We start from the raw sequence: 24,716 nt of genomic DNA on the forward strand, positions 1-24,716 counted from the left end.
TGAGGATACTTACGCTGGGGCAAATGAGGGATATTGCGCATTTTCATTGATGGTTGATGTCAATCATTAAACCATGGGTCGTCATGTGGTAAGAGACGTTACTCTAAACAAGTTTCGAGAACCAGGCGCAGGAGGTGAAAATGGTGCGGCAGCTAATTGCATGGTGCAAGGAGGCTCTTGGGAACGACTAGAGGCAAACACGAGGCAGTTGTAAGTACGCCTAACCAATGAAAAATCTATATTCTAACCTGCGTACCTATATTTCAACATTCACGTTCGGTTGACAAGATACCATCCCGACTTTCAGGACAGGACTGGAAGCCAGCGAGTTACAATCCCGTCTTTGATTAGTGTACCTTGAACTCTTAGTCCTTAGACAAACTTTTATCGTTACGTAACATTGCGGACAGGCATCCATGAGGCATACATATAGGATTTGGGAGTAAAGAACATAAAATTATTCTAGACCGGAGAAGGATTAGTCTTTCACGAATGAAATCAAAGACGATAATGTACCTGCTTCTACTTTTTCTTCTTTCCCTTTCCCCCGCCACTCTTGGAGTGACCCCCAGCCTGTATTGTACTTTCAACCGTCGCACTTCCTTGGGTTGCTCCACCTCCACCACCTGCTCCTCTTCTTCTCCTTCCTTGCCCGAATGTTGAACGCTCACTCTTCTTCAACCACCTCTCCGGATCAGGGGGTGGGGTGACACCGGGGATCACACCAGCTGGGATACGCGACTTTCGTACTTTTTTGACCACAGGAATGGCACTCTGACGTTCATTGGATGAACCCGCCAGTGCAGAAGCCGAGGCAATCACAGCAGCAGTGGATTGCTGTTGAGAAGGAGGCGGGGCAGACTCCAAAGTTGATGTGATTGAATTCGGAAGAGCGTCCAAGGCATGGAGAAAGCCAGTGTTAATGAAATCAAGATGTCTTTGCGAAGCTTGGAGATTGGTCAAGATATCGGAATGCTCTTCAGAGTCCTTTGGGAGTGACGTTAATAGGCTACTTTCAAAGGCTTCAAAACGTACTCACAGCTTCAGCAGTATCGAGTAAATCGTTATAGAGATCGAATGCTTCTTGGTAAGACCCTTCCCTGTAGCACTAAACTAGTTGTCAAAAGTAGTCGGCCATCCACAGGAAAGAGTTACGTGCCAGCTGAGCTTCAAGGTGAACGATACCCCGATCGTTCTCCCCGCGTTCTCCCTTAATCGATTCCAAAATATTTCTTGCCTCAGATTCACGCTGTAGGCGGTATAAAGAGTATGCTTTTTCGTACGCATGTGTATTATCGGTGGCAATGAGGTTCAGAGCAGCGTTGTACTGCTCAGTCTGCAATAGAAGGAACAATTTGGTCTGTCGTGCATCGGCATCTGTGGGATCCAAGCGCAGTACTATATTCAATTGTTAGCCAGGGTTCTATACTGTAAAATTAATGACGCACTCTTATCGCATGTCTTTACCGCGTTGCTGAAGTGTCCACCATCGATTTGGGCACACAAGGACGTGAAGAAGCGCCTCAAGCGTTCGGCAGTAGATGGCTGTTGCTTAGGTTTTCCTTTATTATCTTTCCATGTTGGCTTATGCGTAGGAGGAGACGACTTGGACGGCTTTGGAGGCATTGTGGAGGAATGTTGTCAAGAATAATGCTGGCGAGCAACCATATCACATTCGGCCGTCGTCTGACAATTTCCCACGACTTCTGACGCATCTCTTCCCCGACCACCAACCTCAAATCATGTCTTCGGAAGAGTATGTGTTCTCCTGTGCACTAGTTCACTTAATTCTAAGACCACCGAAACATTAGGAATCCCACTCCAGAGCCTCAAATGGACGCAGCAGACGCACCGCAATCGCCTAGGGAAGCTACTCAAACAACGGGGGATACCAAGAAGCGTCCGCGGTTGGACCTTTCTGCTGCCTTGGGTGGGAGAGAACGTAAACGCGGTAAAAGCATGTTCGGAATTCTTGTCGGAACCCTGAATAAGGCCAAAAATGAAGATAAAGAGAGAAATGCAAGCGATGCTGTATGTCTATGGTTGGCTAATAAACAAGCGCGTTCCTGACCATTGCTTATAGGCAAAAAAGAGGCAGTTAATTGAACAGAGACTACAAGCTAAGCTGCGAAAAGAAACTGATTCTGTCAGGAGAGCCGAGGACGCGAAAAAGGACAAAACTACAGCGAATAGGAAAGAGGAGGACCTGCAGCTGAAGGATTCAATCGTATGTCTTTTAATTTCGACATGAGTTTTATTCTGATGTGTCTTAGTATAAACTTCGTCGCACAAGACTACCACTATTGGCCAATTTCTTAGTAACTTCGGATGTGATCCCCATAGACGAATCATCACCCCCTTCCACGAATCCATTGATGCCCGTTCCAAGATCCCACCCTCCGCCACTATACTACCTCCCAGCAATTCTCACACCTACGCAGAAGGCATTTTTAGCAAAACGCAAAGCAGAGGCAAGCATCATGGCAACTTTTCTCACATCAATCATTTAACTTTCCGTACAGGTGGATGAGGCTGCCGAAAAAGAATGGGAGCAATTCCGTGACGAAAGGTCCGCAGGCATTGAAGAAATCAAACAACTTCGTCAGCGTGTAGCAGAAGCAGAATCAAAACAAAAGGCCGATAAAAATATGGACAAAGACGACATGGAGACCGATATACCCTCACATAACGATGGAGCACCTCCATCTGCAACCGTTGAAGACGCTGCTGATGCAGGTACGATCAAAGAAGCCCCGATGGATGTGGATGATACCCCGGTAATAGCTAAGGAGGCATCGAAAATTTCTGCTGCGGCCAGCGAACCAGAGAAAAAGGATAATTCTTCTGCTATGCAAGCAGACGACGATGACGCTGTAGAGTATTAGTTTTTAGGTCAAGGTGCGTATTGTCATTTACTTCACATGTTGGAGGATGTTAAACTCAACAAATATGTCGCAGTATTGACGTTTTGCTGATTTTAGTGCGTTATTTCTTTTCCTTTCTTCGTTCTCACCTTTTTCCTGTGTGTACGAAAGTATATCGTCATGTATATATATCAGTGATCCATAGTAATCCTTTTTTCATCTCATTTGATTCAGCTCCTTCAATTTCCCGGATATATGCAATTATCCAAGTTTGATCTCTAACACAACAAGCAGCTTCAATTTTGGTCCATGGCTGGGACGACACGGCTTGTAAACCCCTTCATCTGTATAACAAGCGCCTTTTGCAGTAAAATCGGATAAATAAAGACGGTAGACGGAATCACTGCATGTCACCTGAGTGAGAGGTCGAAAATCTTGGCAATCTACTATGGGTGATCATTTGTGCGGATTGGACATTCATTCGGATTGATGGGTTGGTCAACAGCAAAATTTATAACTCCGAGTCGTGCCGACCATACGATCGCTCATAGAAACGCGATGCCGCTTGTTAACTCAGATTGATGGCAATGATGGGAGGTGAGGGGAAGTCGGTTTGGACATTCATTTGTTCTACCCATTTCCTATTCATTTTCTGTCAATTTTTTTATATTTTCATGCAGATAGTATACATTAGAATGTATGTACCGATTTTTATGAGGAACGGAGCACAGGATCTTGAGATCCGAATCAGTGTCCAATCCGAACAACTGATCACTCATAGTACTGTGTCAACTTCGACTCTAATGTTCAGGATACGTTATCGAATCTGTTCACAGAACCTTCGGCAAATCCTCATCATAGCACCACCACATGGTATCGCTTGGGGGATTTCTCTGTTTCAATGACACTAATTCTCCGATATCTCCATCTTAAGGATACAGCGTGAAGAACAAGACTTATATAAACAGTCCCCGTTGTAACAAGGAAGGATTTCTAGGCTCCAGTATGATATCTTGCTCCTTCAACAGAGTTCTGTGCTTAATTATTCTTGCTCCAACGATATCGGTGAGTTTTTCCAACTTCCAGTCCAGCGTGGAACGTATCACTTACCAGTTCCGGCTTTGAAATTTAGCTAGGCTCGGTGCTTACGGGCACCGATGGCCCGACTGTGACACCTACCCCCCCTCCAACAACCACAACTGCATCGACGAGCTATCCTGCACCGAGTTGCTGGACAACCACCCTGGTCACACTTCTACCCTGGCAGACCGGCGTTCCCTTGGTAAGTCATTGTACCATATCATCGTCATAAATTTTTCTCCAATATACGGTATATGACCTGCTTAGTGGTGGCAATGCGGAGGTTCGTGTATTATGGGTGGTTGGTCTCAACTTCTGTCTTACTTAACGCGACAACAGGACTGGGATACAGTGGCCCGAATGTCTGCGGTAGTGGGGCTACATGCGTCTGGATTAACCAGGTAGGTCTCTCGTAATTATGTTGCAATACGTCTTCTACCCTGCTAACCATCTACATTGAAAGTATTATTCCCAGTGCCAACCAGTTCCAGGTCCGTGGCCATTCCTCTGATATTCTGGCCGAAGGAACACCTTGAACTGATCTATTTGCGTTGCTGACCATTCTAGTGACTCAAACACTGACAGTATGTTCATGAAGGATTTTGGCAAGATTGCAAACGTGATCAGCATTTTGGTGTACTGAATGCAGCCTCAAATCGTGAATAAATCCATAATTTTTTAAAGAAAAAGAGAACAATACTCGAAGCTCCTCTTCAATATATTTAAACAAATTCCAAAGATAAACAAAATACCCTGAAGATAAACTAATTTCCGCTTATTTTCCTAAATTTTTGAAGGATAATTCGGAAGTACTTGTTCAGAACGCATCGAGATACCTACATAAGCCACCTAAGAAAATTGCGACACAATCCAATCAACACAACACTATGAAGCTGATATTTTGATATGCTTGGTTCTTGTGGTGCAGTATTTGATTCCATTGCATAGTTTATGGCCATTGTGATGGCAGTTGATATGATCATGATCCACATCATCTAACTGCCGGTGCATATTCACCAACGATGCCTTGAGAAAATGACGCCTGGTACAGCGCCTGTCTTGTGTATTTTCCAACTTGTAGAGCAAAGAAGGAAATCGGATGCAATACCATATGATTGGAAGAGTCTTCTATTCATTTCTCATTGTGACTTTTCGACGTACATCCTGAAGGTCTCGTCTTAAACGTGCGTGTATGCACGATCAATGCGTCTTCAGCCATCAAATATGGAAGGCGCTTATGCAAACTGGTAATTTAAAACGAAACAATGCTTCTTGAATAAAAACTGCAAAGGTATTATAAACTATTATGGACGATTGATTTGTTACCCATGCCTGGAATTTAGATGTTCGAGGTAACCACCTTCCATTGAAAAATGAATCGATACAAAGATACAACCGTCATTTCTGTAAAGTAACACCATTATTATAAAACAAGAATAGCGTAACGAAAGGTAAACGTGCGGCCATGGAGAATGTTCCAAACCCCTTGTTCGCGTCCATATATTTGTTTAAGCGAATATTGTCATCGTTATATATAGGCATCTATTAATGTTATTATTCGATCCCTATTCTTCCCAGGCGCTAATTTCAGACTAGTGGATTTGGTGGATCCTGCAGGATATCAATTACATCAGAGTAGCACACACATCATTCTCCTAACATAGGTATGTGTTATAGTTTTGTCGGTGACGACACAGTCAAAGTAGTAACTCGAATGGATTAAAACACATTGCACATTGGGAAAATGACCTGTTCGCAAGTCACTCTCTATTAATATATCGGATGCATGTGGGACTCATAGACTAACAACAGTACCGGGCATGGAGAGAAATTTATGCAATGTTATGCGTTTATGTGCACAACTCGATTAAAGAATGCAATAGATTTTTGTGGTTCCATAATATCTACTGCATTTTTTACTGGTCGTTGATGTCAATCCCAGTTGTACGAAGCATATTGTCGAATATTCTGACATCGCTCATACAATCTCATTAAATAAAAGGGGAATAACACGACTCCATACTAAAGTTGGGACGTTCAGTAGACGATTGAGGTACTTCGGAACCTGCGGGCGCTATGATTCTGAATAAGTGTCTGATTGAAACACGTTTACTTCATTACAACTTCAACATAAAGAGTGTCAATTTAGTGCTCCCAGAGCAATGGGCGCAGGGCAAAAATGGAATGGACGCAACTTCTCTCAGGTATATTTAAAGGTTCATAGTCTCACGCATTGGGACTTCCAGGAACTTGGGAAGAGGCTGCTTACTATGCAGTACCAAAGAAAGATTTGGAAGTAATGTTCATATAGGAGTTATTGGAGCCGATTTCTCCTATCTCGAGGAAGAGTGTAATCTCCGAGCCAGGTTCCAGTCAAGTCCGGTCAACTTCACTATTATCTAGGGAGTCATTCCTAAACTTATACAATTAAATTGAGTCCTTGACAAGGGCGTCACGTCGACCTACTTGGAAAATCTTATGAGCCTATGTTATTTTTTGTCCCAGTCCAATATTTAGAACCAAGTCAACAAGTCATGAGAATCAGGTTACGTCTACAATTGGTTCAAGATTCAACTTCAAATACCCAACAACATTCATCGAAACTTGAAGATTCGAAACTGAGTTCGACATAATTTCTATTTATGCAGTGTTCAGGTAAGCGAACAACACATTTCAGAAATTCAATATATATGGTACTACAGGGAAAGAATACAAAGGGATAAAAAGATTAAATTGAAATAATGTATCAATGAGGAGGCGCGAAGCGCCGACGGGGTCCAGGGGCGCAGCCCCCGCGAGCTGTTGGCCCGTCAGCGGAAGCAAGTGGGTGAGCGAAGCGAACCCCACGGCGCGTAGCGACGGGTCAAAAAGCTCGTTCAATATATTATACATTGGATCTGACAAATGAATTTTCAAAACTTCATCATATTCGAGTCATATCGTTCGACGAAAAGCAAAAGAAGTCCAATTTCAGCCAAATTTCAGCCACGCAATAAGTTTGGCTTTGTATGGGCTTGTGTGGCCATCACCGACATCGAAGACAGAAACGAACAAGAATGAACACAGCCACTTCCACTTGATACCCCCCTTCTCCTGTCACTCACGTCGACCACAAATTTTTTTCTCTGATATTGAACATGAACACCTCCCATATCCTTGACTCAGTGGGCACAGTCAACGTGTAATTCCGTGATGATCGATATTCCTAGAAGATTGTTACGAAAAATGCCTGCGCTCTGAATCAACGCATCCAACATCGGTTGAGGGCTTGTTTTCCAAGGGGCTTCGCGGTTAGGTTAGGTTTTCGATTTGACTGCCCAAATCTTCATGAACTTCTTATCTTGAAAAGATCTCTCACGACACCACTACACGTCCTATACAATGGAAACCGCGCATTGGGCCTAAAATGGCTTAACTTCTAACAGGCGTTCATTAATGTGAGTTCGATTTCGGATCCGGATCGTCGACAGCTACGTTTACGTTGGACCTTTTCAAACATAAATATATGTGCAAATTGCATCACCGTGGAACCAGTTCTACATCGCAAAGGCCAAATCACGTTTCAAATATGAAAGCGTTTGAATGTTGCATTGGTGCGCAACATTCTGGCATTTTTGGAGGAGACTGACTGTAGTTCCAAATTGATCTGGAAGGAAAGATTTGCATTATCACATGTTGAGTATCTGGACTTGCTCTGCCGGTGCCGCAAGGGCCATATTTTCATTGCAACTGACTGGTCACCTTCATCCATCAAATCCAAAATCATCACACCTACCGAAAGCCACCACACGAGTTTTCCCACTGGCAATCATTCACGGAGTTTAATTTCCAGCTAAAGATGTGTCATACATTCTTCAATTTCTCCTAACATCCTGTGGTGGGGTATCTGCTTCACATCAAGAAAGATGTCAAATCTTCCAGCATTCTCAATTCATACGGAACCATAGTCATTCCCAACGAAATGCGATAAACAAGTGGAACGTTTCAGCCATAACATATTATGTCTCCTCACTTCGATTTATTGGCATCTGCTGGCCTGTGGAGAGATCGTCGACACTATCTATTCCATTCAGCCTGATAGGTCATTTCCACATCTGCCATGCATGGTGCGCGATAACGTCAAGATAGACTGCATGGATTATATTCGAGATCCATCTCAACAGGTTTCTCTAATCATTTTGCGTGTCCTTCGTCAGATTCATCGAATGGTAGGTCTTTCTTTCTCGGCACAGCTCAATTGTACAGTTTGTACTGGCTCGACGTTCCGCAATTTCTCCAACTTTGGCTTACCTCGGGACTGGTTCCTAATCTGTTTGTTGTTTCTTCTATTGTGGGGGCCTCGATGTCTTTTGTGGGCAACAAAAGTATACCCGCTGTGATGTCAACACGTTCCCAGAGAAGGAACGTTGTGTTTCTTTTTCCAACCTGTTCTGTTCAACAAACAAACTGTCTTCTGCGATCTTTGCCTGTGTGTTGTTATTTGGGTCGGAGCTCAACAATTATACACTATTTCCCTTCCCTGCCGATCGCTTTCATTGGGCTGGCTTTAGTTTCCAAGTTGAGACCGTGGTCATGATTTCTCTGGACTAATGCAGCCCATGTACACTCTCTGCAGTCTCCTCTAGTCGCTATGTTGAAGTTAACTGTGTTCCTGTTAATCGGGCGGCGTTCCGCCACTAATTATATCTCCTTTGGCTCTCGTTTGGGCGCAAGCTTGGCGAAATGCAAGTGCAACCAGGATTGTCGATGCTTGTCATTATAAGTAGAAAGGTGCACCATAACGTTTTCTGCCTTTTATGGATGGCATGGGACCTGTGCTCGGAATGACCACTGTTGAGCACGGGTTCAGCTCTTCTTTACTCGATGTTTGTATGCTTTTTCGAGGTGTGCACGAGGCCAACTTATAGTCGTCAGAAGGCTGCCTTGTCCAATTTCCACCTGATGTGAAGGAGGCAGCCGTGATACGATAATGGTATACCCTTTCATGAATAGCCTCAGTGTAGCACATTTTCAACGAGTATGAAGCACCGCAAATGCTAACTACAAGTGGCTCAAAAGTTTCCCCGTGTTCAATGGCAAGTGGTCGCCGCTCGCCGTCTGCTGCGTTCATATATCAATCTACTATGCACGTCTATTTATAGACGAAGCATTACGCAGAGTGGAGTCGGAAGTATCTGAGTACAATAAAAGATGGATGATAATAAGGTTCTTTCCATCGTCTTAAATCGCAAATACTGCTCGAGTACTGTTTACGCTGAGGAGAAGTGGCCCTTAGAATTGGTGGATTGTTGGTATGTCTTGTTCAAAAGACGGCGTTAATTCTGAAAGTTCTGTGGATCTACGGGGCAATCAACGTTTTACGAAACCATCATGTGTCGGATGCGGCAAGTCACTGGCCGCTAGCTACTCTGGCCGTGCGGCCGTCCCTCTGGCCTATGGCAGGGCTATGCCGAGTTCGACATAATGGTCATTTTATTGATGTTGGTCACTACATACGTAGCTAGGTAGTTCTTATTATATCCTTTAACTCACAGGGTCATGTTGTGGCTTTAATTCGGCTGTTCGACATCCCTTTCTTGCTCTCCACCACCCATCACACGCTTTGCCCATTCCCTCTGCTGGCGTACAATGGCTGACCGCCCCTACTCCCAGGCGTCCCAGCCAGACTCTATGCACAGGACTAACTACACTCCTTTACCTCTTAATGACGCCTCTTCTTTTGCTCGTCCGCAGCCACATTACACAGGTTATCCTGAGGGCATGGATTCCCCACGCGATTCCTACGTTCAGTCGGTTGCTGACTCCCATACTTACCTTCCAACAAGAACCGAAGGCTACTACAATGGTGACAATGGTGGATATGGAGAGAAGGCGGCGCCTCTCGTCACTCCGCGCACCAAACCGAGACGCACCGGGCGGTTCATCATTATCGGTGTAATTCTTTTGGTTGTTGTTGCCGCGGCGGTTGTCATTCCCCTTTACTTCGCCGTCATCAAGCCACATAATGAAAAATCTACGGGCAACTCTAGCGGTTCTAGTGGAGCTACAGGTACTACCACTGGTGCCAATGGAAAACCTACTCCCGTTTCCGCCATCGTCAGTGGAGGAGATGGCACAACGGTCACGACTAACAATGGATCAACTTTCACTTACAATAATCCTTTCGGTGGAATCTGTAAGTCTCCAATCCCAGCCACGATTTCTTAGAAGCATTATACACCCAACGGCGATTTCCTTGATGCCTACGTTCTCTAGAGCGCATCTGCTTGTCTATTTCCAGACAGCGGGCGGTTGCATGAGCTTCTGCCCATCAATCTATTTTTTCATACATCGCTGACCACAGTTATCACCTAGGGTATTCCGATCCTGATGACCCCTACAATAACAATGCTTATCCCAACTCATGGACGCCCCCTCTGAATCAGAGCTGGGACTTTGGTAGCATGCGAATTCATGGGTACGAGCCCACCTTATCCCCGCAATGTTAGCAGTCCCAGTTTAACGCATAACGTTGACGTTCACTAGTGTAAATCTTGGCGGTTGGTTTGTGCTAGAGCCATTTATCACCCCCGCTCTGTACCAGAAGTACCCTGGCGCTGTCGACGAATGGACGCTCAGTACTCTCATGGCAGCCGATACAGCCAGCGGGGGCCTGAACCAGCTAGAGGACCATTATAAGACGTTCATTGTGCGTAATGCCTCGTGTCATGTCGACCACATATTGATTAACGTTTCAATATAGACTGAAGAGGATATTGCCCAAATAGCAGCGGCCGGTTTAAGCTGGGTCAGAATACCGATCCCATACTGGGCCATCGAAGTATGGGACGGCGAACCTTTCCTTGCCAAAACCAGTTGGAAGTAAGTCGTAGCCGATAGTCATTCTCCGAGGATGCGGCAATAATACTGACACCTTTCAAAGGTATATTGTACAGGCACTTCAGTGGTGCAGAAAGTATGGGCTCCGTGTGAAACTAGATTTACACACAATTCCAGGATCTCAGAACGGTTGGTTCTTCTACTTTCTCACATGTCGGTTGTCTTAACTGTATGTAGGCTTCAACCACTCTGGAAAGGATGGCCAGATCAACTTCCTCCAGGGCATAATGGGCATTGCTAATGCGCAGCGGGCACTGAACTATATTCGAATCATTACTGAGTTCATTTCGCAGCCCGAATGGCAGAATGTAGTGCAAATATTTGGGATCATGAACGAAGTTCAAGTCAAAGTCATTGGCATGACTGAAGTTCGCGGCTTGTGAGAGACATTTATTAACCTTCCTGTGTCTCATTCTAACGGTCATTAGCTATGTGGAAGCTTACGAGATGATCAGAGGCATTACTGGTATCGGTAAAGGGCCTTACATCAGTATTCACGACGCTTTCCTTGGGCTCCAAATCTGGGAGGGATTCTTGGAGGGAGCTGATAGGGTTATGCTCGATACTCATCCCTACTTTGCATTTGATGGTGGAGCTGCAACTGATCCCATTGACACTGGAGTTGGCCCAGGAGCGGGAGGAACTTGGCCACAAGCTGCATGCAACCGATGGGAGAAAATCATGAACACTAGGTAAGGATGGCAGGTTGTGTTTGAGTAACCTCTTGCTCACGTTGCATCCTAGCCGTACCAACTTCGGTGTTACCTTTGCTGGAGAGTTCAGCAACGGTTTCAACGACTGTGGATTATTTTTGACCGGCGTTGGCGGCTCTACCACGTATGGCGGCAACTGTCAGGATTGGCAAGACTCCTCACAATGGACTCCTGGAACTGTAGCTGGTCTTTTGGCCTTTTCTTCCGCCAGCATGGACGCCTTACGAGATTGGTTCTTCTGGACGTGGAAAGTATGGGAATTCCTTTTATTAGTTCATTATTTGCGATGTTGACGCATCATCGTCACCAGATTGCTCCCTCGAACAGGGGGATTGTTGAGTCTCCACTTTGGTCATATTCGCTCGGTCTTGCAGGTGGCTGGATTGCCAAAGACCCAAGAACGGTTGTTGGGTCGTGTGGTCCTTCTATAGGCCCCGTTTTCGACGGCACATTCGAGCCTTGGATGACTGGCGGCGCTGGTGCCGGCACTCTTGACCCCACTGAGACTGTTCAGTACCCATGGCCACCTGCGTCTTTAGTTGATGGCAATATTCCTAGCCAAATGCCAGTCTACACCTCCACCGGATCAGTTGTCACTCTCCCAATGCCCACATTTACCGATAGGAAAGGGAAACCTATTGATGCTACTGCCAATGGGTGGTTTAACATCAACGACAACGCTCTGGCTCCAACAACCATTCCGGGATGTCCATATCCAGATCCTTGGAATGCACTCAACGACACACTCCCAGCTGGTTGCCCGACAGGCGTCGCAATGGCTATTCCTGCAGTGATTACACCACCTCCGACTCGACGCGGGTTATGAACTTCATTATGATTGCGCGTAGTCGCCATCATCGTCATTAACACAGCGACAAATTGCATGGGAACAATTTGTCGTTTCCAACAAAAACCTTTCTTTATTTTTGAAGGGTTGTATACGAGGGTTATATTGGATATTGTTTTACAGGGCCTCCTATACCCATGCCGCTCATTCCGATTTTCCGTGATAATGTGGACATATATAACAGAACATACCAGGACTTTTTTGTTGTGCTTGTCGCAATGTTTTTAGCAGATTATACATTATTAGCCATCTAGTAGACTCGTGCTTTACACATGCCTATACCGTGATGGCCAACTGGTTGGAATTCATGGCGCTCAGCCAATTCCGCTCAGGAACTGTACTCACGTCAGGAACTTTCTCAGGTAAGGACGACACAGAATAAAGACCCCTATTTGATGAGCCTTGTATTCTGGTCATTCACAAATGTCAAAGATCCAGGTGGGCGACCGCAAGCACCCCAAAACAGAACACCGTGCTTGATGGATCTATCTATCATTTCTACACGAACACGCCTCTCTCACCTTCCACTTCGTCCGCGTTCCTTGAAATAACGTGTTGTAGGAATGTGTTTTCCTGTGGTGCATATTAATAGCAAAGCAAGAATGTGGAGCTCTACAGATATGTAGATATGAGTAGCACAGGGAGGTGTAAACCGGCCCATACATGCGAAGCGACAACTTGGGAACTCGAAGGAACTCTCCCCAGAGTCAACGGAGAATTTCAATACCGACATGGTGGCACCAAACTAATTCATTTGTTTATCCAGGCCGCCATGATCTATTGATAGACCAAAGAAAATTGGTCTAGAGACGATTACTGTAGAGCAGAGACGTAGGCGCTCGTACAACCGCTTATAGGGTCTATTGAGGATATGCCAATCCATATCATTCACTTTTGATTCTTCCAGCATAGATCGGACTCATTAGGTCAGTCTTGGTGAGTTCATCCTTTCAAAAGAGGCTATAAACAAGTCATGATGGGTATGCAGGTGATATAGATAGGGCATTCGTCACTCAACTCTGATAAATATGGGAGGATCAGTGTAGGAATCCATATCACGGCATCGCGTAGAAAATCAAGCTAGTGTTGGCTATGCTCATCTGCCACCTCGTTGTTCCTGGCAGTGAGGTCTTGATCGTGATCGACAATTCGATGATGTTCACATCCAATCACTTGCACGGTCTATATTAGGTTTACTGCCACATGGAGTCGAGGAGAATTCTGATGCTGTATTTTCAGTAGGATAATACATACATTTTGTGGGACCATATAAAAGACAACCAGTCCCATCATAGCTCCTATGATCTCGAAATTAAGAAGTTTCACCAACCACTAGGCGTACATCGAGTGAAAAACTGAATGGATCAAGGTTTACGTTTGGATTTATCAATTCTTTTCGACAGAATTTTCATTACAAAGATACCGGAAAGATGAATAGATGAAATGACGTTCTGCTCCAGGGAACTTTCCTGTTAAATGAAATTTTAGAGTATTTCGCCGTTCTTATGCTCGGTTCGCAGGATAAACATGAGCGACTCTTAGTCGGCCAAGAGACCGACCAGGATCCGACTCGAGTACAGAGAGGAAAAACTTCGCCAGTCACCCGAAGATTTTCTGGTAGTACGAAGCCAACTGGATGTCCGTACATTACATATGAAAGTAAATTTGCCCATATTACTGCAAACCCTTCCAGTTCTGCTCCGATGCCAACCATAATCTAGGCGTGGGACTCCGTTTGTCAATCCGACTGGTTGGCATTGTGCGACCATTGAGCAAACGAGGTGATGGGAAGCGTGTGTGGGAACTGAGAGAGAATCGTCGTAGGTAACAAGAGTACCTCTGAGCGTCAAGAACGGACGGTATCAAGTGAATCTGCTTGACTTGAGATATCAAGCAAGGCAAGCCAGGGATCGATATACCATATCTACCATCAGTAACCCATCGATTCTAGCCCACGCTAGCCTAGGACTGGCCATGCGTCCAGGAACACCATTCAAAGGGATTCAGGGAAGGAGGATGCCCAGATATGAGGGTTCCCCGAAGCCGCCTCGAGGATGCCTCCCTCGAATCAATCGACCTAAACAAGGAAGGAGAACTTGACGCAATTGAGTTTGAGTGGGCGTAATCATTGTTTGTCTGTCAGGTGTTCCCACAATATTGATGGAAAATTGACAATAAGTAGCTTTGATCGGTTCCTTTTTTAGAAAAAACAAGCGCCATTAGGTCCGAGGCGCGGCGGATTGCTGTGCCACTGGCGCAGAGCGCGGCACGCCTTTTTTAAAAAAAAACATGAGGGCGCAGCGCCTCAGACTCAAAATCCTGAAATGACGTCGATGAGGCCAACGGATCGCGGAAATTATGACCCCGATAATGAAAGCGATGATCGCTATAACGGAACGCGATTACCTTGCTGTGAGGTTTGTGGGCCCCTTCCGCGTCTAAAACATAGCTCTTAGAAAGCGAAAGGCCTGAAAATAGTTGGACCGCTAAGCGTAATGATATAAAAAATGGTATAGCTCTGGGAGCGTTAGCGATGAACACGGCGGTAATTTAATTTCTTTCACTTTGCTGTGGAAATATCTCAAAATAAATTTGGACCCTCGTGGCTCGGACAACATAGTACACATCCTTGTACAGTTAGACACTTTGATACTTTGATACATGTCTTTGGAAAGCTGTTGTTATCTTTGATTTCCCCTGGTGTTTGTATTATGTCTTCTCACCCGGACATCGATCTGAAAGACAAACAAGACCTCTTCATCATTACGCGAAGTCAGATACAAGAATTCAATTAGTGTTCAGTGGGAGGCGATGATGCTCTTGGGGTCTTTCAGGCTCCTCTCAAAGTGACTTTCGAATTTTGATAATTCATTCTGAGGGTACCTACCTCAACCGTCCCCAGAGCACCCAACGAAGAAGGCTTGTGCCGATCTGTCAGTTTCGTTAGCTCATGTCTATCCTGGATACAGTTTCTACATTCTGTTTTCAGTAGTATCCCATAGAGCCTTTCTTCTGGAAAATCACCATCATTTGTGGGAGCCATCACGTTGAAGTAGCGAACTGGTTGATTTATGGTTCAAGAGAAGCGACCGTTGAAAAGTAGCGCCAGTTAAGCCCGAGTCCACTTTTGACCAGTATCCAAGCAGTTTCCGTCTTTGCAGAACTACGAATCCGAGGCGGGTCTACTTTTACACGCTTCCAAGCCCACTGTCTTGCAGTCGATAACCAGTGTTCATGGATCGCTCTGGCAAAAGGTTCCATCAACGTCGCCTTTCCGACTTATGCTCCCTCTACACATCATCAATAGACCGACGGGCATAATGATGAATAATGTGAGACGAAGATCCTCAGACAAGGCGCCTCTATGCGATGAGGCAGAAAATGCTTATGGGTGAGTGTGTTTCCAGGTCTATCATTCAGTGGTGGAGACATGAAGCAAATGATAGTAATGCACATTTTAGGTGCATCAGTGGGCCATAATACAATCGATGCCCTAGTTTTATGTACGTGGTCTCTGCGTTACGGTGAGTTATTATATATCCTCCAAGTAATAATTCACAGAGAAGCTGGGCGTCAGACAGCGAATACATGGCGCGTCGGACATACACTATGAGTGCCGCAATACCGTGTCTGATTGTAAATATTGAACGGTGCTTTCTGGGTAACAAACCGACTTTGCATGTTCATTTAGCGATAATTCCGTGAACATTATACGAACTCAACAGTCGCATGAATCGGTCCTGAGCCCATCCAGTAGGCTGCCGCAACTTTTTATTGTGTTCCTTGGATTCTTTTAACTCGGAGCTTTAACAGGTGAAAATATGGATTGCTCGGAGCGTACTAACTGACCCAGATTTATGGCAAAACCGTAATAGTTCGGCAACTTTCGTGTTTAAATTTATATAAACATTGGAAAAAATGTCCATTTTAATCGAAGTACAAGTTGTATTTGTTTGTTTACGGGGTGCTCTAGCTCCGGTGATGTGGCTGTAAAAATTTGGATCTCAGATTGTATTATGGAAGATCGACGGTTCGCACGAGCTCAAGGATCTCGCAAAACTGACACTGTCTAGATAGATTCCACCAAAAGGTAAACGCCGCATCTCAAAACCTTCTCTTGTCCCCAGTCTCCAGGATGACCAACACTGACATTATTCAAGCTGTTTTTCTTTGACTTGGAAGTGAAACAAGCTGGTCATCCGTAGGCAGCCATTTTGCAGAAGACCTGTCAGGAACCTTGGGACCACTTCGTCGAACCCTATGCCGGAGGCGCTACCACGGACAATCTCTTGATCAAGCCGAGTGACCCACCATCTCGGCGTGTGTTATTTTCTAGCTAGATCTCTCTGTACAGCTTTACTCCTGTTGGTTAAGACCTGACAAAGAACCAGATCTCCTTTCCTATGACCCTGATCGGGAACGGCTACCGAACAATTCGATTCATTAAACTCCTTCGGAAAGGTGTCATGTCCGTCTTTATACACAAGCCAGGTTCGATATATAAACAACGGCTCCGTTGACCTATTACTTGTGTGTTTTCTTCACGGTATAGTTCCAATGGCATCATCGAGCCCAGAATCTTCGCCAGCATCGACGCGCCATTCTTCTCTCGACCCTCTTAAATGTACTCCTCTTCACAACCCTCGCACCCAGGACGTCTTTCAGTCCATTGTCAAAGGCCGAAAAAGCTGGAAAACACTTCGAGATGGTCAAGTCGTTTGGCCCCCTGAGCTTGAGGCTGCTCTCATCGAAGGTTGGTTGTCGTCTTCGTTCTCTTTCCATGTTCTCACATTTTCTTGTCCAGGGCTTGAGAACTATCAACCGGATGATTCAAGAGAGACGCGTCTTCTAGGACGTTTTCCTATGCGTAACAGATTTATTTCGGACTGGATATTCGAAAAAACTGGCAAGCGACGAACAGCCAAGCAGGTCGGTAGTCGATTGCAGCAGCTCAGAGATACATGTGGCGGAAAACGACGTGAGTCCCTGTTCATATAATAAGCTCTAGACTAGCCTAAATTAACGACGCTGTCCATCGCCGACACCAGTACTTAACCTTCTTTCGCCCAATCGACGACCATGCCGTACCCCTTCGCTTTCGCCCGAGTTCCAACACAAAGATGGACATCTAGTCTACGGACCTCCCTCTCTGAGATACGAATCTGAGTCTTGCAGTGACTCGACAGCAAGCTCGCCTACGACTCCCACAGAAGCCCATGCAACATTGCAGAGTCTTCTATACAGAGGTGTTGAACCTCGTATTGAAGAAACTCCAGATACCATCGTCTACATTGATCTTCTTCCCTTCGATGCTCCTATTGACGCTAACGGAAGTGATATCGACCCACTTAAATCCTCTTGGACGTCCTCTCCGAGCCAGGTAGCCGAAGAACGCTCCTGGATCGAACGAGGATACAAGGTTGTCCGGGCTTCTCAACAGCCCCGCCATATTCGCGATATTGATCCCACAATCACACTTCTTTCCCAATCAACCACGTCAGCTCATTCATACTTCACCGTATACACCGATGAGGGCATCGCATTTTCTGAGATGAGTGTGCTGCAGCCGGTGGAACCCAGGTCAACGGCGGAAACTTCTCACCTATATAGCACCTCCCTGGTGCCTGGTTTCTGGAGTACAATTGCTCAAAGCTCTGGTGCGTCGCGTCTTTCAACCGATTATAATGTTGCAACCTTCCTTACCCATCAATTTATTTAGACGCCTCTCAATATGTAATCATTCAGCGAGTAGTTCAAGACCCCGCTTCTTCTTCAGCGTCGTCGTCTACGATATTTTCAGCCATGTACAAGTTCAACATCACTCAGCCTTCGCACACACAAGACTCCTACTCCGCACACAACATGATGCAAATAGAGACCCAGACACAAAAACAGGACTTTGCATTTGACAATCTTCTGACCATGGACTCGGAAGGCCTCTCCGATTTGATGGCCTACCAAAAGGGTCCAAATTACTTCGACGTACACTCCTATATGAGGTCCGACTGGAGTGCCCCGTCTTCAACCGCCTCTGTGTACTCAAGTCCCATGGACTGTAATAGACAAATATCAGGTATTATGCACAACGACCAGCTTATGTCTCCGACATCATCATTTTCTTCACATTATTAGTATGTGAGTATCTTTCTTATCTTGATACTCCACGTTCTAACGTACATTATTTTTGTAGGCATCAGAGATTTCCTCCATGCCGCATGCGGGTGGCTTATTCTTTTCTTGTACATCATATTTCCATTGCTTTATCTCTACCACTACTCGCTCCCCCTCATTAGTTCAATCTACCAAGTTGTGTACGTTCACTTATGAGATCATACGTATATGTTCCACAAACTCAACGCTATTCCTTTACAGATAATTGTACCACTGACATCATTGTTGCTTCGTTCTTCGCACTCTTATTGCTCTCATTCTGCTTTGCAGTCATTTAGTAGTATTCATTCATCTATACCCCCATTTATTTCTCTCATTTATTGACTGGGAGCGGCTGGGCCGTCCGGCCTTCCTATGAAAATGTGATAGCATCTCCGTAGTAGCTACTAAAACATGTATATGTAACGCTTGCCCATCCATATAGAAAAAAGCATTGAACTACTTGAACACCCCTTAAATGAACTTCGAACTCCACATAGCTTCGCTTTGCCTGGCTTCATCGGTTCCGGCACCATATATTCTCGAGCTAACTGAAAGAGGTGATGGCAATGTCAGTTCATGAGCGACAGAGTCATTTTGTTAAGTAGTATGTATGTATGGTCTACAGATCCCAAAAATGGACGCTCTTCTGAGCACTCACCAGTCTTCAGACAGGATATAATTTGGATTCGAGTAGTGAAGTCCTTTGTCAGAAGTGTCACGTCGGTGTACTGGTTAAGCCCTCGGGTGACGCCTTTGGCGATTAAGTCGATCCTGGTCTGGCTAGAAGCCTTGTTACGGGCTTCGACAAGCGAGTCGACCCATGTGCGCATGGCCATCCCTGCCGACAAACCTTCCCACTTGCTCAATTCCAAAATCATGTTGGTAATGCCCCCCACAATAACCGCGATTTCGCCCTCTGCCTGCCCGAAGGACTCTAGTCCGGGTTTCTTCGTATTAGGCAAATGCTTCTGGATGACCGCTAAAAGGGGACTATAGGATACGCCATCCCCTGCCTGACCTCCTCCACCATTTCCGCCTATCATCCATTGCTTTGCCTTGTCTATCAAGTTATATATGTCTGGACGAAGTGACGGCGACATTTCCTTCTTGGTGTCTGCGTTTGCTCCGGATGCACCTGCCAGTTGACTGCTAAGATTACGAAACATGGCTTATTTTGAGGCGGGATGTAGAAAGAGAAGGATGTGGTTCGAGAGGAAGAACGACTCTCACTGGCACTGGGATACTCGTATACGAGTCGTACCGAGTCATCACACATCAGCACATGGCGGCCTCGAGGCAATTTGTTCCAACTCCGTCAATTATACGCACGGCCTCAACGAGGCTTTACAATTGGCTACATAATAATACTCGAATAATCCGGGGTACACAAGGCTACCATTTGGAGACATGTTGCAATCACGATGATAGTACAGTTAATGCAGACTTGACGTTCATAAGTAACACCGAAATGAATAAAGTTCAGTTACGCTACTGTGAACGAAGATGATGTTCCAGTAAAGGAAGATATTGAACCAATAAGTGGTTTAGAGTCCCCATAATAGCTTAGACGATAGGTTCCCGCTGTAATCATTGAAGTGAGTAAGACACATGATGCATGTCTGTGGTGAGAGAGTGGAGAGACTTGGGACATACCCGGAGAACCACTTTCAATTGTCCTAGAATAGCACCCCAGGCGTCAAACTTGTGCGCTAAGTATATCAAAGGGAATTTCTTACCAAGAAATGTTTACATTGCTAGTCCCCAGAATCTATTCGAAGGGAATCAGCATCATCAATGAAATGGTGCCCTAATAATGTGATTCTAAGGACAGAACGCATTACGTACGGTGCTAACTCTTGTCCAGCTATAGATCGTTGATGGATGTGAGTCGGTCCGCACAGTCTTCCACTGACCCGAAACTAGCTGGTCGACGGTTAGGAACGTTCCTTCCAGACGAAGATTGTTCTATATGAACAGGTATACATCAGCAAATTGACCAACTCAGGACCCTTTCAGAAAATTCTCAAGCTAAGCAAACGCACCCGTGGATTGGCGCCAACAAACTGTGCGAATACAGTGTCTCCGGCATGATATGGAGCGTTGGTGTTTACGTCGGTTAGGACAGCACCAAATTTCTTTCCTATCGGCGAAGCATCGAAAACGACCCCAGTCTACAAAAATCACCAAAATTGACGGAAACTTCATAAAGGGGATAATGCAGGGTCTACCTGTAGTGAGATGGCCTTTGATGTTTGCTCCGGTGGTGGAGGGTCAGACGCAGGAGTGCCCGTGGAATTGTCGGCTAGGAAGGGCACGAGACTGGAGTACTTGTCGATATACGCTTCCAGAGTGACTATATCCCATAAGTTGATATGAATCAGATTATTGAACAGAATAAAAGGGCAGACATTTGCAACGGCGCAGGCAAGGCGGCAAATATTGGCCAAGGGCAGGCATATGTCAGAACCGCGGCCTCATTGGACACTTCCGTGCAGTCACGCGTGTTCATTAAAAGAGACACGGATTGAATGCGCGTAGATTTAAAATGTCCGGATAAAGGAATGCCCATAAATATCCAAGAGGCCTTCACCTCCCACGAGACCATGTTTGTTGGAGTGGATTCTCAAAGAAGAACGACTTACATTGGCCAAAAATAGTGCTCGCGCCTTCGTATCGCTGAACTCCATACTCTTCACGCGTAGTGACGTAGTGTGCGTATACATTAGCAGGTCCCGCTACTACCACATACGCATCCGCGCCGAGAACGCCAGTGGAAATGAGCTTAGCCCGAATTGCCTCGCTGTTCGAGAGGAAATTTCGAAATTGGCACCGACATTCCGTGTGAATCACCACGTTAAAGATAACGGAAGCCGAATTAGAGTTTGGGTTTTCCAGGTATATGGTGAGGTGGGACCGATAGAGATAGAACACATTTTGTTTTAATTGAGAACATGTTGACACGAAGTAAAGAAGCGATATCAAAGTCAGTCAAGAGGGATAAATGCGAATAACATTTGGGGTCCTCACCGAATTCGCCTCCCAGCCATCGTGGTAAGTTCACCTATCAGATAATCACTCAGCGGAAAACTCAAGGTGGGAATAGGATTAAAAGGTCTTACCCGGCATTATCAACATTACTGAACGGGGGCATCAGATAAGCATTTATGTTAGAACAACGATCGATGAGGCCCGTATCCAAACTAATCCAACAAAAAGTTGGGGTGCAAAGCATTATCCACTCCGAGGTGGAGAAGGAGATAGAGAATAAAACACGACAAGACATGACAATTGACGCACCGAAATTCCCAACGCGCAGCATTTGAATATCGACGCTATTTGGTGCCCATTCGTAGGGCGTATGCGCGAATCCCTGATAGAAAGAAAAGAAGTCGGCAAGTGTCAAAAAATCAACGAAATGAACGGCACAGGGGACACCACAGCATTGGATTAGAATCACGTACCGTATTCAGTAGGATGGGTTTAGGATCTTGGCAGGCTATTTGTGCCGGACTGGGGAAAGGGGTTACAGCGCCTGGTTCATTTCGGCGCACGGAAGAGAAAGGATCGGAGAGAAGTTGATTGAAGAGACGTCAAAAGTGATGTCAGACTTTCTGTGGGATCAAAATCCATCCACCGACGTCCATACCTTTCACTATCTCCCAGAATGGATTTCTACAACAAGAAAAGAGGTTCATTACTGTGAAGCGCTTCCCAAGGCTGTGTGAACTTACTGAGGAGTTGAAGAGTTGTCGCCTTGGACAAAGTCAAATGCTCCGGGGCCATCACTGTAACAATCGTCGAGTTACAGAGAAGCTGATATTCAGTGGCATGACTAATATGTCAATTTGAAAGGCATACGTTGTTCCACCAGCAAATGCAAAGCCTGTTGAATAGAAGTTTATTCACCAGTAAAAGATGTATTAGGTGTCAAGAAAGGAGACTAAAAGCACAACAATTGACTGACCCATGGCAGCAGGACATGTCGATACAGTGGTTCCGTTAGGGAGAGTGAAAGAGTGATTGGCCCTACATACATAGACAAGGACATGAACTTCGACATCGGTAAGCAGTTCGCTTTGCAGGGAAGAAAAGACGCACATTGCCATATAGACATGGACACTCTTGACAGTGCCATGGACAGGACTCAGAGGCCCGTTCATGACTGTCTGCGCTCCAAGAAATTGAGCCTGGCCAATCAATCTATTTGATTCGAAGTCTGAAGTACGGAAGCCGGGTCCCCTAATGGAAATTGACATGATCATGAGATGAGTTCGTTGCCATAATGCCGTGCCATGGCAAACGCACCGTCCATGACAGTCTTGTACAGTGCCTCCACAAGTTGAATGGTTGGCTTCACAGGGTTGTCCGTCAAAGGGCTGTCCGGGACTTTCGCAGAAGGCACCCAGCCTAAACAAAAAAGGTCAACATCGAAAGACTCTGCGCACGAAGTCAAAAACAAAAATAGAGCTTGCTCACGTGTTTGGACTTGTATCACCAACATTGGCTGAGGATTTTCGAAGTTGAAAGATAAATGAGGATGGTTCGAAATATGTCAAACACTTTCTTACATTGTGTGAATCCAGCTACAAATGTTGTATTTCCAGGAGCCGTGTTTGGTTCTACGGAAGCTGACAAAAAATAATTAGAAAAAAATTGGGGGTCTCTGAACCAATTAATAGGTGTCTGATATTTACACTCATATAGAAATGCTGCCATTCCTTTATTGTCCGCGCTGACCAAAGTGTTGTTCTAACGCAATCCCATTCTCAGTTAAGCCCAACATTCTTCCAAGTTTTTAACGACCACTTACCTCGTACAGACTTGTTCCGTGCACAGCAAAGAAGCTCAACAATCCTCTTGCATTGCCATTATCATCATCAAATCGTAGAACCGTCATATCCTTGTCCTGGTCGAATTGATATCTTGCCCTCTCTTCAGGTGGGTTCGCGAGATAAGCAGTCGGTGATCTATTGATGTTCGCGTTCAAGATCGTTGTGTTCCCAAGACTGAGCTTCCCTGGTGCAAGATTTGCATGGGCGCGTTGGACAGCTAACACAGATCCAGCCACAATCGCATCGGCTGTCTGCTTGACATACCCCAATGAGGTGATCTGGGGCAGCAGGTTCTCTAAGTACCCACCAACACCTGAGTGCTGGTGAGTTCCAACAAAGGCAATATTATCGTCCGTGTACAGTCCCGGAAACTGTGATGACAATTGGGCGACAATTGAGCGGCGCACGCCTGAGTCGCCCATTGCGATATCTTTGCAAGAGCAAAACGGTCGTTGCATCAATGATGTCATGATTTCCTTTCGGGTGTAACAGCGCTGACGTACCGGCATTAATAAACACAATCCTGTTGCTTGGCGCAGCAGCGTCGGCCACGATAAACGCACGACTTCGTTCGCGCATGTGCAATCCCGTATCGGTCTGCGCCAACGATGCATAGCCCTGGTTGGAAGATAAGCTATCTGAATCTCTATAGCACCCTCCTTCTCCGGAAACCAAACGCACCATCATGTTCGTTTCGACAACTGGCCTGCGCGACGGATTCAACAGAAATGTGATTCTAACTCAGTACTTCAAGGTATCTTGGAGATTCCGAGACCGTACCCGGTGATATCACCAATACCTAATAAGTAGAGATGAGGAACCTTCATACGCTGAGGAAAGATACATAACGTACCAAGTCCTAATAAATACTGAGCTGACACTGTCTGCACTCCCCCGCTCCCATTCTGCTTCATAACAGCCCCCGAAGCCAAAAAAGCAGTCAAATACCACCAAAATCCCGCCATCGCGTCAGACAAAGCGACGAGTAGATCCCAAAAATCGAAGGGTAGCGCACTGTGAGAGGCAAGTAGCAGCGGCATTGTCGCGCGTGGTGTGTCGTCTTTATATGTTTCTGTTCTACTGGTTCCACGCTCAGGGACACAGATCCGTCATACAGTGTCTGCACGTATGGCAACTGGTTACAGCGCGAACTTCGAAGCGTTAGAATCCAACCCCGAGAAAACCATGAATGATCAGCTATATGGCCACATGGCAGGTTGCATTTGATTTTGAATGCGGTGTGTAGAAGCTGATCACGGGGTAACCTCTCGCTCTGATGATCACGCAGGATCCCAGCTGAGAGACTCCTCTGTAGGCCTTTTCAGAGCCAGTGCATAGAACCTGAGAA

The 24,716-nt window shown here is 45.6% G+C and overlaps 7 protein-coding genes across 7 annotated transcripts; 3 read left to right on the forward strand and 4 right to left on the reverse strand.

Annotated features, from left to right (window-relative positions):
- Window positions 1-522: 522 nt before the first annotated feature.
- On the reverse strand, window positions 523-1,626 carry JR316_0002678 (Signal recognition particle subunit SRP72; the record flags this gene model as incomplete). Its single annotated transcript, XM_047888465.1, has 4 exons — window positions 523-987; window positions 1,040-1,100; window positions 1,143-1,398; window positions 1,449-1,626. 4 exons carry the CDS (start codon window positions 1,624-1,626, stop codon window positions 523-525), a joined length of 960 nt encoding a protein of 319 aa, XP_047753388.1.
- A 116-nt stretch (window positions 1,627-1,742) lies between these two features.
- Window positions 1,743-2,885, forward strand: JR316_0002679 (uncharacterized protein; the record flags this gene model as incomplete). Its single annotated transcript, XM_047888466.1, has 5 exons — window positions 1,743-1,756; window positions 1,812-2,031; window positions 2,084-2,227; window positions 2,274-2,471; window positions 2,523-2,885. The coding sequence occupies 5 exons, from the start codon at window positions 1,743-1,745 to the stop codon at window positions 2,883-2,885; spliced, it is 939 nt and encodes a 312-aa protein (XP_047753389.1).
- A 6,687-nt stretch (window positions 2,886-9,572) lies between these two features.
- JR316_0002680 (putative glucan 1,3-beta-glucosidase D) lies at window positions 9,573-12,362 on the forward strand (the record flags this gene model as incomplete). The annotated part of the gene is made up of 9 exons (XM_047888467.1): window positions 9,573-10,119; window positions 10,299-10,401; window positions 10,470-10,632; window positions 10,687-10,805; window positions 10,867-10,952; window positions 11,001-11,202; window positions 11,252-11,515; window positions 11,568-11,787; window positions 11,847-12,362. 9 exons carry the CDS (start codon window positions 9,573-9,575, stop codon window positions 12,360-12,362), a joined length of 2,220 nt encoding a protein of 739 aa, XP_047753390.1.
- A 4,578-nt stretch (window positions 12,363-16,940) lies between these two features.
- JR316_0002681 (Conidiophore development regulator abaA) lies at window positions 16,941-18,515 on the forward strand (the record flags this gene model as incomplete). Its single annotated transcript, XM_047888468.1, has 4 exons — window positions 16,941-17,136; window positions 17,188-17,361; window positions 17,432-18,040; window positions 18,103-18,515. 4 exons carry the CDS (start codon window positions 16,941-16,943, stop codon window positions 18,513-18,515), a joined length of 1,392 nt encoding a protein of 463 aa, XP_047753391.1.
- Window positions 18,516-19,007: 492 nt separating this feature from the next.
- On the reverse strand, window positions 19,008-19,702 carry JR316_0002682 (uncharacterized protein; the record flags this gene model as incomplete). Its single annotated transcript, XM_047888469.1, has 2 exons — window positions 19,008-19,084; window positions 19,195-19,702. 2 exons carry the CDS (start codon window positions 19,700-19,702, stop codon window positions 19,008-19,010), a joined length of 585 nt encoding a protein of 194 aa, XP_047753392.1.
- A 566-nt stretch (window positions 19,703-20,268) lies between these two features.
- Window positions 20,269-22,792, reverse strand: JR316_0002683 (Neutral ceramidase 2; the record flags this gene model as incomplete). Its single annotated transcript, XM_047888470.1, has 14 exons — window positions 20,269-20,304; window positions 20,382-20,501; window positions 20,579-20,707; window positions 20,765-20,889; window positions 21,179-21,336; window positions 21,564-21,597; window positions 21,656-21,673; window positions 21,834-21,906; window positions 21,998-22,068; window positions 22,183-22,208; window positions 22,268-22,321; window positions 22,395-22,419; window positions 22,501-22,562; window positions 22,635-22,792. The coding sequence occupies 14 exons, from the start codon at window positions 22,790-22,792 to the stop codon at window positions 20,269-20,271; spliced, it is 1,089 nt and encodes a 362-aa protein (XP_047753393.1).
- A 2-nt stretch (window positions 22,793-22,794) lies between these two features.
- On the reverse strand, window positions 22,795-24,055 carry JR316_0002684 (Neutral ceramidase; the record flags this gene model as incomplete). The annotated part of the gene is made up of 4 exons (XM_047888471.1): window positions 22,795-22,943; window positions 23,358-23,798; window positions 23,872-23,986; window positions 24,050-24,055. The coding sequence occupies 4 exons, from the start codon at window positions 24,053-24,055 to the stop codon at window positions 22,795-22,797; spliced, it is 711 nt and encodes a 236-aa protein (XP_047753394.1).
- Window positions 24,056-24,716: the final 661 nt, after the last annotated feature.

This window comes from Psilocybe cubensis, chromosome 2, assembly GCF_017499595.1.
Source record: "Psilocybe cubensis strain MGC-MH-2018 chromosome 2, whole genome shotgun sequence".
NCBI lineage: Eukaryota > Fungi > Basidiomycota > Agaricomycetes > Agaricales > Agrocybaceae > Psilocybe > Psilocybe cubensis.